The sequence below is a fragment of the Stegostoma tigrinum genome, chromosome 6 (genome assembly GCF_030684315.1).
Source record: "Stegostoma tigrinum isolate sSteTig4 chromosome 6, sSteTig4.hap1, whole genome shotgun sequence".
In the NCBI taxonomy this organism is placed as follows: Eukaryota; Metazoa; Chordata; class Chondrichthyes; order Orectolobiformes; family Stegostomatidae; genus Stegostoma; species Stegostoma tigrinum.
In genome coordinates this window covers 54,165,871-54,181,842 of record NC_081359.1, presented here as the reverse complement: position 1 = coordinate 54,181,842, position 15,972 = coordinate 54,165,871, and the positions used below count along the sequence as shown (strand labels likewise).

Here is a 15,972-nt window from a genome sequence, read left to right as displayed (position 1 = left end):
AATGTCGGGAGAAAACAGATCAAGTCAGGCCAAACACAATTAGACAATGAAATGGCAATAAACTATTTTAGATGTATTAATTTTGAATTGTTTTTCTTTCAGACAAGAAGTGTAAATATATTAAAATAATATATTGCAAATTAACCTATCGTGCATGCCAAACAATTATAATTCCTCTCAGCAGAAACTTTACCATTGCAACAAATTAATAAGGGTTAAAATGTAAGATTTGGAGTATTTAGGTGACTTTACTGCTGAATTAACTATCCACTGATGAAACAATTCTAAATATCCCAAAAATGTTGAGCACTTGGAGCGAAATGTATTACTCTGATTCCAAACCATGTTATAATTATAGGTGAACTAACCTTTAATGGAGATATGTGAGCATGTGACACATATCCATGAACATTCTCAACCTGTGATAAATTCTTCTCAGACACATGAACGAGCTCGGGGCCTTTGACTTCATTGGTTAGCTGTGGTAAGCTATATTCATGTGGAGATGTAGCTTCATCTTGATAATGATAGTTCTAAAAAAAGAAATTAAATGAGTGAAAGGAATTGGGAAAATTCATTTATAATTTCAATTCTTAACAGATGTAATAAGTTTCGACTCAGCCACTTCCCAGAGCAGAGCATTCCATCTCCCAAAAAGTGTCTACATAAGTAGTTGTTTCAGAATTCACACTCCAGATAGTCTGTCCCTGCTCGTTCTACAGCTCCCTTCAACTATTACAACAGTACACAGGAGTAAAGAAAGTAAAAAGTGTCATTTTTATTCATAAATACAACTGTAAAATAACTGTAACAATGGGATTGAAATGGTTTCTTCAACATTCTGCACTGAGGCCAATGTCCGCTCAAATAACAATAGTCTCTGTCCGTGGATTCACGTGTAAATCTATTTATATACAAATTGCCTTGAATACACTTCAGCATTCATGATAGACTACAAATTACATCGCACATGTAGTGTGAGAGCTGCTATCATACTTTGTCTAATTTTAATACCTAGATAATCATAGCCTCAATTCCCACTGAATAAAACTCGTCTGGATCAAGCTCTGCTTATGTATTTCAGACAAACATCAGTTACAGAGGAAAAAAAACTCCAATGAAGTTGCATCTCAGTGCTGAAATGCTGCTGTGCATTAACTCCATGTAATTCTGGATGTTCATATTTCACTGGCTGCTCTCAGTTTGAGATTGATCTCTCATCCGTAGCTACTGAAGTGAATTGATTCATATTTTCAGCTCGTAATAACCACGCTGAAATAGATCTTTTACACTTATAGAATCATACAGCATGGAAACAGACCCTTGGTCTGAAACGACAGCTTTTGTGCTCCTAAGATGCTGCTTGGCCTGCTGTGTTCATCCAGCTTCATACTTTGATATCTTCAGTCAAACTAAGCCCAGCCAATCATGTTCCCAAGCTAAACTAGTCCCATCTGCCTGCGTCCGGCCCATATCTCTCCAAACCTATTCATGTATTTATTCAAATGTCTTTTAAACATTGCGATAGTACCTGCATCCACCACTTCCGCTGGCAGATTATTCCACACAGTAACTACTATTTGTGCCTCTCAGGTCCTTTTTAAATAATTTTGTAAAATCAGTTTCCTCCACTTTTAAGTAGAAATGCTAGGCCATTGCAGTATTGTGGTACAGGACACTCCTTATTGATGTTCTACATTGAGTAGAGCTAATTGTGTTTTACATAGTTTAGCTGGCAGGTCCTTCAAATTACTGAAGTAATCCAGCAAGTACGCTGCACTTCAGTTCTGCCTCAGCACCAGATAGGAATATCAACTGCTGAATATCTAGGTATTCAAACTCAGGACTTAAAATAGAGGACAATACAAGTTGTTCGAAGGAACAGAGAATAATCAGTAAAAATATGGCATGCCAAGTTCATTTAGTCTGAATGAGCTTTTGTAGGGCTCTGCCTCCAGCTGCTTCTTGAACAGCCCATCAGACATATGAATATGTGATGACACAACCCTACCTGAGCACTTTGTAATATTTCTATCTGATGTTACCAAGTCTGACCAGCTTCAAGACTCCATTGCAAGGCTGAAAAGTTGGTTAGAAACAACACTGTGAACTTCTTTGAAGTTCAATTTTAAAAAATGGATTTTGCAGACAGAACACCATAATAGCAGGAATCACAGAATCTAAAGATTGTTATGGTGCAAAAGGAGGCTCATTGTGCCTGTACTGGCTCTTCAAGCAAGCATCAATACCTCGTGCCAATCTCTTACTTTCTGCCTATTCCCTTGCACACTATTCCTATCCAAATAATCATCTAATGCCCTCTTGAACGCTACAATTGAATCTGCCTCTATCACATTCCCAGGTAGATCATTCCATTCTCTAACTAATTGCTAAGTCAAAAGGTATTTTCTCGTTTTACCTTTGCTTCTTTTGTGCTTCATTTTAAATCTATGCTTTCTTGTACTTGAGCAGACACAGTTGCTCCTATTCTGTCCCGGTCACTCATGATTTTGAAAACCTCTATCAAAATCTCCTCTCAGTCTTCTTCTTTCTAAGGTGAACAGTTCCATTTTTTTCAATCTATCCTCATAACTGACATAGTTTACTCCTAAGACAATTTTGAAAGTTGTTTCTGCACTTGTACTAATATGTTTACATCTTTCCTAAAATGTGGCACTTATAACTGTACACAATAGTCCAGGTGAAATCTGAATAAGTGTCATACGGAAGTTCAACATCACCTCCTTGCTCATTCTTCTCTATGCTCTTATTAAGGAAGCTAATGATACTGTATGCTTTATTTGACTGCTTTCTCTGCTTGTCCTGCCACCTTCAATGACCTGTGCTCATATACATCCCAAGCCCTCTGCTTCTCACCCACTTTGGAATTGTCTTTCAATGTTCTTCATAACTTCACACTTCTCTGCTTGAACTTCATCCACCATGTATCACTACACCAACTTGTCAATACCCTTTTGGAGTTCTACACTGTCCTCCTCACCAAAAACAATTCTTCCAAGTTTCATGTCATCTGAAAACTCTGAAATTGATCCCTGCACATCAAGATCTAGATCATTAATATATATCAAGACTGCACAGTGGCTTAGTAGTTAGCACAGCTGTCTCTCAGTGCCAAGGACCCATGTTTGATCCCAACCTCGGACAGCTGTCAATGTGGAGTTTGCACATTCTCCCTGGGTCTGTGTAGGTTTCCTCTGAGTGCTCTAGTTTCCTCCCACAGTCCAAAAATGTGGCTAGGTGGATTGGCCATGCTAAATCGCCTATAGAAACTAGAGACTTGCAGGTAGGTGGATTAGCCATGGGAAATGTGGGGTGATAGGACAAGGAGGTGGGAAGCTGTTCGGAGGGGTGGTGTGGACTCGATTGTCCAAATGGCCTGCTTTCACACTGCTGAGGTTCTACGATCAAGAAAAGTAAGGATCCCAAAACTGATCCCTGGGGAACTCCACTACAAACTTCTTGCAGCCTGAAAATATCCAATGACTATTGATCGCTAGTTCATAATACTTAGCCAATTCTGTACCTGTGTTACTACTGTCCCTTTTATACCATGGCCTATAACTTTCCTCACAAGTCTGCTGTGTGGCATTTTATCAAGCATCCTTTGGAAATCCACGTATATTACATCAACAATGTTGTTATCATTGAGCCGATCTATTCCACTCATTTTCTGTTTCATCCATCTTTTCAGAAAACTCCAGCAACCTAAGTAAATATGATTTCCCCTTTAGAAATCCATGCTAACACTTCCTAATCAATCGTATCTTTTTCCTGGTGACTACTAACTCTATTCAAAAGAACTATTTCTGGAACCTTCCCTACCAATGAAATTGAACTGACTAATTTATAATTGCTGGGTTTATCTTTGCAAGCTTTTTCGAACAAGTCCATTTACAGTCCCGCATTTTATGGCACCTCCCCTGAGGGAAGATTGAAAAATTATGGCTAATATCCCTATAATTTCGACTCTCACTTCCTTCAAACTTTTCGGATGCACCTTATCTGGTCCTGGTACTGCAATTTTAAACTCCAATAGTCGATGCAAGACTTCTTCCTTATTAATTTTGAACCCTTCTCATGACAGAATTTTCTCCTCTGACACAATGGCCTGTGTAGCATCCTCCTGTTTCGTGAAGATATATAAAAAGTACTAAATTTAACACCTTTGCTTCCACAAGGCAGGGGATTGAGGGTTGTGCCCACTACAAGCAGTCTGTAGTTCTATGCCTCTGCACCAAGGGCGGGCCTCCAGGTCTGCCTGGTGTAATTTATCCCATCTGCCCCCCTACACCCACACCTCCATTCATAGTTGCTTCCAGACAATTAAACTGGGTAGGCACACTGGCCAGCAGGGGTAATTTCAGTCTCAGAAACAGAGCTGGCAGGACCTTAAAATCATGCTCCTGGAAACTAAATTTGAACAAGGCATATTTTAGCTTTGCATGTGTTGTTCTTGCGAAAGGAAGAATCAGGCAGCAAGGTGACTCAACAGTCATGTTATTTGAATATACAGATAGGACAGTTCAATTGTGGAATTTTTTCTCTTACAAACTGTGTGGAGTTTTTCCTTTTGTTTATAACTTTACAGTGATACTGGAGCCATAGGTGACCAGAGTACAGAAAGGAGGCAAGACTTGTTGAAGAGTGGTCCTAGTGCCTCTGGGCCTGTGATGAACTAAAGATTGACAGGATATGAAGAGGCCAAGTTCAACAACACATCTTCTGTCACCTTGGAGCTGGACGCCTTTATGTTCTCCAACAATTGAACAAGGCTACTCAGAAAACCAACCAACACACCCAGCATGTCAGTATGTATGCCCACCAGTCCTGTCCTGTATGCTGCCTCAATGAAGTCCTTGCTGGAAGCCTCTACAGAAGAACTCCCTGCCACCTCACCCACTGATGAACTGGTCTACAATTTTTCCTTCAACCCTGGTCTAGCTGCAACCCTCCTTGTGTGGATGCTAGCCTCCGAAATACATGCAGTGCTCGTCTCTGGACAGGTGGCTGTGACTGTCAGAACAAGTGATGGAATCTTTTCATCGGTGTTACATGTTGCTATTTTGTTTCTAATCTCATGGTACGACTGCGGATGGATAGGCAGCAGCTATGTATTTGAGAGCAGGAATTCAGAAAGGAAAAGTTGGTGTGAAAGAAATTAGGTAGACTGGAAACAGGAAGTCCACACTTGGACCCTTTGTAAGTTGCTAATCGTGTTATGTCGCTGAGTGAGTTTGAGCTGCCAATTGAGAAGAGATTTAAGACAGTAAAGTAACATAATTCTCAAATCTCTCAATAACGATGTACATTATGGGTCTGTCCCAGTCCATACCATGATGCTGAGAATCATCTCCTTTGGTGATAGAAGGAGATGCAGGTGTCCTTGTTCTATATTGAATTTGCTTTCCTTCCTAAATGTCACTTTCCCTGGAAGGGAGAGAGCAGTGGTGCTTAAATGAATATCTGGAGTTTAAAGTTTTGGCGAAGATCTATAGCTCAGGTTGTGGGTGAGGTTATTGACTTGCTCGCCGAGCTAGCTGGGTTTCATTCAGTCATTTCGTCACTATGCTAGGTGACATCATCAGTGGACCCTTCGATGAAGCGATGTTGTTCTACTCCACTTGGAATTTATACTGTCTGGTCTGTTATGGTGAATAGCGTCATTTCCAGTTTTGACCTGTATGGGTTTGTATATGGGGTCCAATTCTGTATGTTTGTTAATTGCATTACAGGTGGAAAACCATGCCTCTAGGAATTCCTATGCGTGTCTATATTTGGCTTGGGCCACTACGGTTACCTTGTCCCAGCTAAACTGATGGGCTTCATTGTCTGAGTGTTCTGATATTAACAAGAGTTTGTTGTGTCATTTTGCAACTAGCTGATGTCATGTATTCTGATGGCTAGTTTCCTTCCTGTCTGTCTGATGTAATGTGGCAGTCATTGCATGGTATTTTGTAAACCACACTGGTTCTGCATGTTTTGGGAATGGCGTGTTTACTCCTTGTGAGTGCTTGTCGTAGAATGGCTGTGGGCTTGTGGGCTACCGTGATTCTCAGTGGTCCTAGGAGTCTCGTTGTCAGTTCCAATATGTTCTTGATGTAGGGCAGTGTGGCCAGTGTATTAGAGTGTACTGTGTCCTCCTGTTGTTGTCTGTTTAGTAGGCACCTGCAGATATAGTTGCAGGGATATTCTTTTATAGCGAGGATTTTGTATACATGCTCTTCCTCTTTCCAGCATAGTTCCGGAGTATTGCAGTGTGTCCTGGCACATTCAAGTAGTGTCCTGCTGCAGCGTCGTTTGTGGACGTTGGGGTGGTTGCTGTGGAAGTTGAGGATTTCATCAGTGCGGATTGATTTTCTGTACACTGAGGTTTGGAACTCCCAGTTAGTCATACACTCAACTTTAACATCCAGAATCGGAGGTTGATTGTTGTTTTCTTCTTCCCTTGTGAATTTAATCCCTGCGAATACATTGTTGATGAGGCGGTGGATCTCTTCTAATTTGTTGTGTCTAATAATGACAGATGTGTCATCTATGTACCTAATCCACAGTTTAGGTTAAATGCAGGGGAGGGTCGTGTGTTCCAGTCTTTGCATGACTGCCTCTGCAATGAGTCCTGAGCTGGGTGACCCCATTGGTGGGCTGCCGAGCTGTTTGTATATTTGACCATTAAAGACAAAGTGTGTGGTGAGGCATAAACCTTGTAGTTTAAGTATGTTGTCATTGCTGATAGAGCTGCTGGTCTGCATTGCTGCTTCCTCCTTAGTGATGTGGCCATTGTTTCTTTAGCTAGTGGGATGTCGACTGATGTGAATAAAGCTGTGACTTCAAAGGATACATAATCTCGTCGTTGCTGATTTTTATGTTCTTGAGGAAATCTTGGGTTGACTGGATGGAATGGGGTGATCTGTTGACTAGCTGTTTCAATCTCTGTTTTAAGTCCTTGGCCAGTTTGTGTGAAGGTGTGCCTGGTAGGGAAACAATGGGTCTGAGGGGGATGTCAGGTGTCAGACAGACAGCTATGACATGCAACAATGAGTGGAATTATCTGGACAGTAGGTATGAAATTTAAGTGCCAGAGTGTGCCACTGGTGAATGACAGGATGTGAATATATTGAGTAAAATGAGAAGTTGAAGAGAAATTATATTGTTAGTTTTCCTATAGGAAAACTATCAGGCAACATAACCAAATTTACGGAATGATTGTGAAATTAATAAAGTACCAACAATATTCCACTTTTTCAGTATTTTATGTTAAATTTACAAATCAGAACTAATATAAACTATACATAAATTAACAGGCAAAAGACACATCAAATAAAAAAAATTGACTTTTACTTTAAATAGTCAATCCAATAAAGTTACATCTTATATATCTACAGCACCTACACCACTTCCCACACAAACATGCAACCACGTGTAATCTCACTGTCTCTCCAAGTCAGCTTCTAGTATACTGGAAGTCTCAATTTTCCACTCAAGCTCGAGCTGTATCCACCCACAACCATATTGCATCCAATGTCCTGAACACCCTCCGGAACAGCATTGTGAATGAGCCTACACCAAACAGCCTGTGGCGTTTCAAGGAGGCAGTTCATCGACACCTTTCCAAGGGCAGTCAGGGTGAGCAATAAATGCTTAGCCAGTAACACCCACATCCCTTGAATGAAATGACTGAACGACATGCCTTCAGCAGTTAAGAGGCATGTTATAAATAGCATGACATATAATACAAAAAATTGTGGACTAGAAAAGAAATTGTCTCTATTGCTCTTTCACAAATTCTTGCCATCAGGATGCACTCGAGAGATAGATGCAACTGTCTAAGAGTACTTCCAGTATCTTTTTCCATGTCATATTTACTATCACACAACTACCCGGCATCTTAAATAGGTGACTCAGCTGTACAGCAGAAAAAGGAGAATGAAAGGGCAATGCAAAGGGATTCTACAGACAATGGGATAGAACAGGAGTTTGTGGTGGTTAACATGACTGCAGAATATGTATAGTCTGCCTGGTGCCAGGGTCAAGAATGTCATGGAGCATCTGCAGGATATCCTTCAGGGAAGGTCGATGGTGGTGAAGGAATCTGTCTGAAGTCATGGCCCATATTAGTACCAGAAAGATGGATGAGGTCTGAAAGTATGTTTTCGGGAGCTGAAACTTTAAAAAAAAACACAGGATTTGAACAGCAATAGGAAGGATATAATTAAATTGGAGATAATTCAGAAAAGATTTACCAGGCTGTTGCCAGGACCGGAGGGTTTGAGTTATAAGAAGAGCTGGATAGGCTGGGACTTGTTTCACTGGAGCTTTGGAGATTGTGGGTTGTCCTTATAGAGGTTTCGAAAATCATGAAGGGCATAGATCTAGAGAAGAGATCTTTGCTATTCTCTTTAAGGTGAGGGAGTTCGAAAGTAGGAGGCATATTTTTCAAGTGAGAGGAGAAAGATTTAAAAAGGACCTGAGGGGCCACAAAGAGTGGTTTGTGTGTAGATTGAACTGCCAGAGGAACTGGTAGGTGCAGGTACAGGTACGGTTGCAACATGTAAAAGACATTTAGATAGGTACATGAAGAGGAAAGGTTCAGAGGGACATGGGCCAAACAAAGGCAAGTGGGGCTAGTTTAGTTTAGGGAACTGGCCAGCATGGACGAGTTGGACCAAAAGATCAGTTCCTGTGCTGTATGCCTCTGTAAGAACTCAACTGAATAGTTGGCTAGAAAACTGGAATAAGAGAGATGGCATAAGATTTCAGAGGAACTGGGGACTAGTTCTGGATCGGGGGGGTTGGGGGTGGGTGGGGACCTGTACCAAGTTGGACAGGTTACATCTTAATCGAATTGGGACAGGTATCTTCATAGAAGGACTTGTCAGTGCTTACATAAGCAAAGGATAATTTTTACAGAAATATCACATGACTTACAGTAATTATTCAATCCTTCCAGGTGCAAACACTCAAGAGGTCATACAACCATGGCTAATAAATGAACATCAGGATTGTACAAAATTAAAAGAAATGGCACATAAAGTTGTCAAAGACAAGAAAAAACTGCAGGACAGATAATCAAGACGGACTACATGAGAATTAAACCAGAAGGCATGAACATCCCCTGCTTCTATGAAATTTCTAAGGTACAAAAATCAGACATTCCCCTCAAACCCATTGTTTCCCTACCAGGCACACCCTCACACAAACTGGCCAAGGACCTACAACAGAGACTGAAACACCCAGTCGACCGATCACCCCAATCCATCCACTCAACCCAAGAATTCCTCAATACCCTCAAGAACATAAAAATTAGCGATGACAAGAGTATGGCATCCTTTGACATCACAGTATTATTCATGTCAACTGACATCACACTAGCCAAAAAAAAACACTGGCTACATTAGTAAAGGAAGCAGGAATGCAGACCAGCAATGACAACATACTGAAACTACTAGACTTGCGCCTCACTGCACATTTCGTCTTTCACGGTCAAGTATACAAATGGCACACCCAGGGTGTCATCCATTTCAGGACTCATCGCTGAAGTAACCATGCAAAGACTAGAACACACCATCGTCCCCTGCATTCAACCTAAACTGTGGATCCGGTACATGGATGACACATTTGTTATTATTAAATGTAACAAACTAGAAGAGGCCCATCACCTCATCAACAACATATTCGCTGGGATTAAATTCATGAGAGAAGGAAAAAACAACTATCAGCTTCTGTTTCTGGACAGCAGAGTTGAACATATGACCAACAGAGAGTTCCAAACCTCAGTATATAGGAAAGCAACCCACTCTGACCAAATCTTCAACTTCCGCAGCAACCACCTGAATGTCCACAAACAAAGCTGTGTTAGGGAACTATTTACATGGGCCACCACTCATTGTAACACGCCAAAAATACACAGCAAAGACAATGAGCACCTATACAAAATCTTCGCAACGAACAGATATCCCGTAATTCATGCACAGCTGCCTACTAAACAGACAACAAGGGGACACAGTACACTCTAACACACTGGCCAAACTGCCCTACAGGAAGGACATATCGGAATGGACAATGAGACTCGGACAACCACTAGGAATCATGGTAGCACACGTGCCCACAGCCACTCCATGACAAATATTCATAAAGGATTAAAGACCCTATTCCCACAACATGCAGAACCAATGTAGTTTACAAAATACCATGTAACAACTGCCACAAACATTACATTGAACAGACAGAAAAGAAGCTACCCATCAGAATACACGAACGTTAGCTAGCTGCAAAACGACATGACAAACTTCCCTAAATATCCGCTCCACCCTTCCCATTGACCAATCACAATAACCTTCTACCTGCACCCAACTTTCAGCTTCCTACCTACTCTTCACCCAGCCCCAACTCCATCCCCCTCTCTCTGTTTACTTCTGGGCTCACCTCCCCCTCGCCAGTCCTGACGAAGGTGTTTGACCCAAAACATTGACTACCCTGCTCCTCGAAGACAACCCTGGTTTGTCCTGAATGATATGTGAGGACAAGGGAGATTCTGTCTTTATTTTTGTTGGGGTGTGAAGACAGAAGGCACAATCCCCATGAGCCCCAAATGGCAACACCTTCCGGTCGCGAACCATTTCAACTCCCCCTCCCACTCCCTGAGTGACATGTCCATCCTGGGCCTCCTCCAATGTCACAATGATGCCACCCGGAAACTGGAGGAGCAGCACCTCATATTCCGCCTTGGGAGCCAACAACCCAATGGTCTCAATGTGGGCTTTACCAGTTTCAAAATCTCGCCATCCCATTACCAGCAATCCCTCTCATCCCTGCCTCCTTGACCTGGCACAACTCATCTATCTTCTCTCCCACCTATCCGCTCCTCCCTCCTCATTGACCAATCCCCATCACTGCCTACATATACTCACTGATCACCATCCTACCTACCTTCCCCAGCCACACCCCACCTCGGAGCTCACTTCCCCTCTCCTACTTCAGAAGAAGGGTTTTGATCCAAAACATCAACTTTCCTGCTCCTCTGATGCTGCCTGGCCTACAATGCTTCTCCATCTCCACAATGTGTTATTTCGGAAATTCATTCCTAATGTTACTGGGGTATTACTATCATAGTCAAAGATTGCTGCATGCATTTTGTTTGCTTTACACCATCTAAAACAAAGGTTGCAATAAGTATACTACATTTTCTAGATTTTAGTTGTCCACTGACCTGGCTTTCTTATTAAATGCTTATTTCAACCTACCTCAGAACAGAGATGACTCAACAAAGCTCAGTTCTCTTGATTATGCATTTAAGTGCTTACAGCACTTTTTTAAATTGACTATTTTGATTAACTGCCTTTTTCCTTAGCTGGCACTGAATTAGATATTCAATCAAATACACCATTTTTAAAGATCAAATCTAATTTATGCATGAAAAATGCAAGTCAAAACAAAGGGCTGTGCCATCAAATACATGACAATAGAGACTAGCTCAAAATGGACTAAGTGCACTCAAAATGCTGTTATCAATCACTAATACTTATTCAAATACCTATTAATATACAGTCATTTGAATTGAATTTCTTGATAATTGAACAGAATAATTAAGTGTAATTTGTTTTCTATTGTATTCCTTTATCCAATTCAAGTTTTGTTTTCAAAATGCATAAAAGGTAACAGTTATAAAATAAACATTAAGCCTTGAAGGCTCCTCACACAAGTATTTTTAGTTGCGCTCTTATGCTCTTTCCCACACTATTATGCAAATTGCTCCAAGGACATCACAAGTCCCAACTATGTCTGTGAAGAAAGAAAGAAATACGGACTTCAGTAAAGCTTTTGATAAGGTTCCATATGGTAGGCTATTGGAGAAAATACGGAGGCATGGGATTGAGGGAGATTTAGCAGATTGGATTAGAAACTGGGTTTCTGTAAGAAGGCAACGAGTGGATGGGCTTAGATCAGTTCACAGGCCGGCGCAACATCGAGGGCCGAAGGGCCTGTTCTGCGCTGTATTGTTTTATGTTCTATGTTCAAAGATCGATAATATTCAGCCTGGAGTCCGGTTACTAGTGGTTTGCCTCAAGAATCTGTTTTGGGACCACTGCTGTTTGTTATTTTTATAAATGACTTGGACGCAGGCATTGGTGGATGGGTTAGTAAGTTTGCAGATGACACTAAAGTCAGTGGGGTGGTGGACAGTGTGGAAGAATGTTGCAGATTGCAAGGAGACTTGGATAAACTGCAGAATTGGGCTGAAAGATGGCAAATGGAGTTCAATGTGGATAAATGTGAGGTGATTCACTTTGGGAAGAATAATAGCAAGGCAGAATACTGGGTCAATGGAAAGATTCTTGGTAGTGTGGATGTGCAAAAGGGATCTTGGTGTCCATGTACATAGATCTCTGAAAGTTGCCACCCAGGTTGATAGTGCTGTTAAAAAGGCTTACGGTGTGTTAGGTTTTATTGGTAGAAGGATTGAGTTCTGGAGCCGTAATGTCATGCTGCAACTGTAAAAAACGCTAGTGCGGCCTCACTTGGAATACTGCGTGCAGTTCTGGTCGCCCCATTACAGGAAAGATGTGGAAGCATTGGAAAAGGTGCAGAGGAGATTTACCAGGATGTAACCTGGTCTGGAGCAAAGGTCTTATTAAGAAAGGCTGAGGGACTTGGGTCTGTTCTCATTGGAGAGAAGAAGGCTAAGAGGGGATTTAATAGAGACATTCAAGATGATCAGAGGATTAGATAGGGTGGACAGTGACTGTCTTCTTCCGAGAATGATGACGTCAGCTTGTAGAGGGGGCATAGCTACAAATTGAGGGGTGATAGATTTAAGACAGATGTCAGAGGCAGGTTCTTTACTCAGACAGTGGTAAGGGTGTGGAACGCCCTGCCTGCCAATGTGGTGAACTCAGCCACATTACGGGCATTCAAACAGTCCTTGGATAAGCATATGGATGATGATGAGATAGTGTAGGGGGATGGGCTTAGATCAGTTCACAGGCCGGCGCAACATCGAGGGCCGAAGGGCCTGTTCTGCGCTGTATTGTTTTATGTTCTATATTCAAAGAGCCTCATGCTCTCAACTGCTATCCATCAATACCTCCTGAAACACGTGAACATTGACTGACACAGGAATTGGGATTAGCCTTGATGCCTCTTCATATAAAGCCTGCTAACATTTACTGAGAATGTTTACATTTGAACTATGCTCATTTCAGTAGGTTGTTAGATATCATCGAGCCTCCATGACATTTGTTATGATTTCAGGTAAGGACAGTAGTACAATGAAACTAATGGAAAAGAATGTCAAAGAAAAATCTGCACTCAAAGATGGATTTCAGTATTGGGTAGGTAGTTTATTTCAGTAGTGCCACAGGCAACAGACAATCCAGGAACGTACACATATGTTTGCAGGGTAAATTTCCCCTTTGGGCTTTCACACAATAAAATATATTTTCTAAAAATTGTTTTTTTTTCCATTTCTCTTTTTAAAGTCATTTAGTTAGAATGTCAAGTTTTATTAAATTACAGTCTATTCTATAGTTTAGTTCCAGAAGCCAATTGACCAACAATAGAATTAAAACATTTCTGCAGGTAATTTTGGCCAATAAATTAAAGTTACATAAAATATATATTGTCTAATACTTTGACTTCTTTCTTCATTACATGCTAAATGTATTTCATTGCAATTTTCTTCACCTTACTTACAGACTTACTGCAGAGATATAGCATCTTAGAATATTCACTCCTGACATGAATTCAACAGGGATATTTGAACTTCAATCCATCTTCTTGCAAGCATTTCCAAAAGTGGTACTGGATAGCAACCAGAAGCAAATTGCAACCTCTCTTGACCAAGGGCAGTAAAGTCAAATGTATTGCCCCTATTGGTGTTCCAATAGAGACTGAGTCTGGCAAATCTGTTAGTGTTCCTCACTTTGATACTAAGGTACATGTCAATCTTAGTGAGGTGAAACATCGAGAGATTTTGCATTACATTTCTTTACTGATTGCTGTTCAATAAAGCTTCAATTTTACATCTCCTGCAGAATAGTGTTCTACCAGATTTCCAGTAATGATTAGCCCAAGAGCTAAAACATGGATCCAGCAGATGAAGTTGATGCTGTTTTGGTTCAATGCAACTGCTTTGTTTGAAGTTAACAAAAAGACTGTACCTGGGCACGGTCCCATTGTTCTTGCAATTTTGCGGGCAATTCTCCTTCCTGTTCATCAGTTTCATCTTTCACTCTTGTTAATGTTGCGTCTTGTTCTGTACCAGCTGGCTAAAAAAAAATGAATTCAAAATTACTTTAGTATCTATTGAGTCATAAATGTGTTGTGTGTAAATCTTTAGCCTACATAAATCATGACGAAACAGATGAAAAGTGTACCTCAACAATTTGACACTACGGGATCATTTTTTTAAATGAAGTCTGCTCAAACAAAACACAAATATTTCAGACATCATGGACCACAATGTATACAGAGGCAAAGTATTATGGGTGTTGGAAATCTGAAGTATAAAGAGAAAATGTTGAAAATATTCAATTTAAAAGGCAGCATCTGTGAAGAAAAAATTATTCAACACTTTGCCTCAATGGCCTTTTGTCAGAACTATATAACTATGTGAAAAGTATAACTGATTCAATTCAAATCAGTTATCTCCAATCATTCTTCAATTTATATTCCGATAATTAAAATGTCTAATTGTATTCTGTTGTGATGTCTAATTCAGACAAAGTCACACTTGCAGATCGAATTGGGAAATGAAGCACTCCATGTGAATAATAAGCCTGAAAACACCTTCTGGTTGATGTAAGGTAATTCAAATCAGACAAAATAAATTTGGTTACACATAATTATTTAGTCATGCTTAACCATACAATGTCATAGAGTTTTACAACACAGAAGGAGGCCCATCAGCCCAACCTGTGCTGGTAATCTAGTGCTCTAGTCCCATATTCCATCATTTGGCCTACAGCATTGTACGTTATGGCATTTCAAATGACCAGCTAAATACTTAAAGGTTGTGAGGGTTCCTGTCTATACCATTCTATTGCGTAGTGAGTTCTCACCCTCTGGGTAAAAAATCTTGCCTTCAAGTCCCCTCTACACCTTCTGGCCTTTCTGTAAATCAATCCCCCCAGTAGTTGACTCATCTACTAAGAGGCTAAGTTTCTTCCTATCTATGCCCCTCACACTTGTGTACACCTCAATCAGGTGTCCACCTCCCAATCTTTGTGTTTTAAGGAAAACAACACCAGTCTATCTAGGCTCACTTCATAGCTGAAACAGTCCAGCCCAGGCAACATCCTGATGAGTCTCCTCTGCACCATTTCTAGTGCATTCACACACTTACAATTATGCAACAGCAACAACTACTATAATACTCCACCTGTAGTATTTTATGTAGCTCTATCATAACCTCCCTGATCATATGTTTAATGTCTTAATTAGTAAAGGCAAGTTCTCAAATGCTTTCTTAAACTCCTGATCAAACTGTGTTTCTGCCTTCAAGGATATATGGACAGGGACTCCAGTCTCTCTGTTGCTTTGGATTTCCGAGAATCCTACCAGTCATTGTGTATTCCATTACCTTGTTACTGCTTCCAAAATGCATCATCCCATGCTTTTCAACATTAAATTACAATTGCAAGTGTTCTTCCCATCAGACCAAGCCATTTATAATATCCTATTTTCGTCATCATTTACCACACTAACTTTTGTCTTTTATGAACTTACAGATCATACCTCCTAAATTCATGTCTAGATCATTAATGTATACGAAAAAATGTAAGGGACTCAACACTGAACTACGTGGCACTTCACTGGAAACAAACATCCATTTGCAAAAACAACCTTCACCCATCACTCTCTGACTCCTACCACCAAGTCAATTTTAGATTCTTTTTGCCAAATTGCCCTGAATACCAGGGGCTCCTTCTTCATTCTTGACCAGTTTCCTATGAG

General features: G+C 40.7%; 1 protein-coding gene across 8 annotated transcripts in view; it reads right to left on the bottom strand.

Annotated features, from left to right (window-relative positions):
* Positions 1 to 15,972, bottom strand: part of dlg2 (discs, large homolog 2 (Drosophila)) — an 891,501-nt gene that overhangs the window by 703,809 nt on the left and 171,720 nt on the right. For 7 of the 8 annotated variants that reach the window (XM_048533248.1, XM_048533245.1, XM_048533246.1 and 4 more), the window contains 2 exons: positions 14,178 to 14,285; positions 369 to 533 (listed from right to left, as the gene is read on the bottom strand). In XM_048533248.1, the coding sequence (XP_048389205.1) occupies positions 369 to 533; positions 14,178 to 14,285 (273 nt within the window). The remainder of the gene's footprint in view (positions 1 to 368; positions 534 to 14,177; positions 14,286 to 15,972) is intronic. The other variant, XM_048533254.2, reaches the window with a different exon arrangement.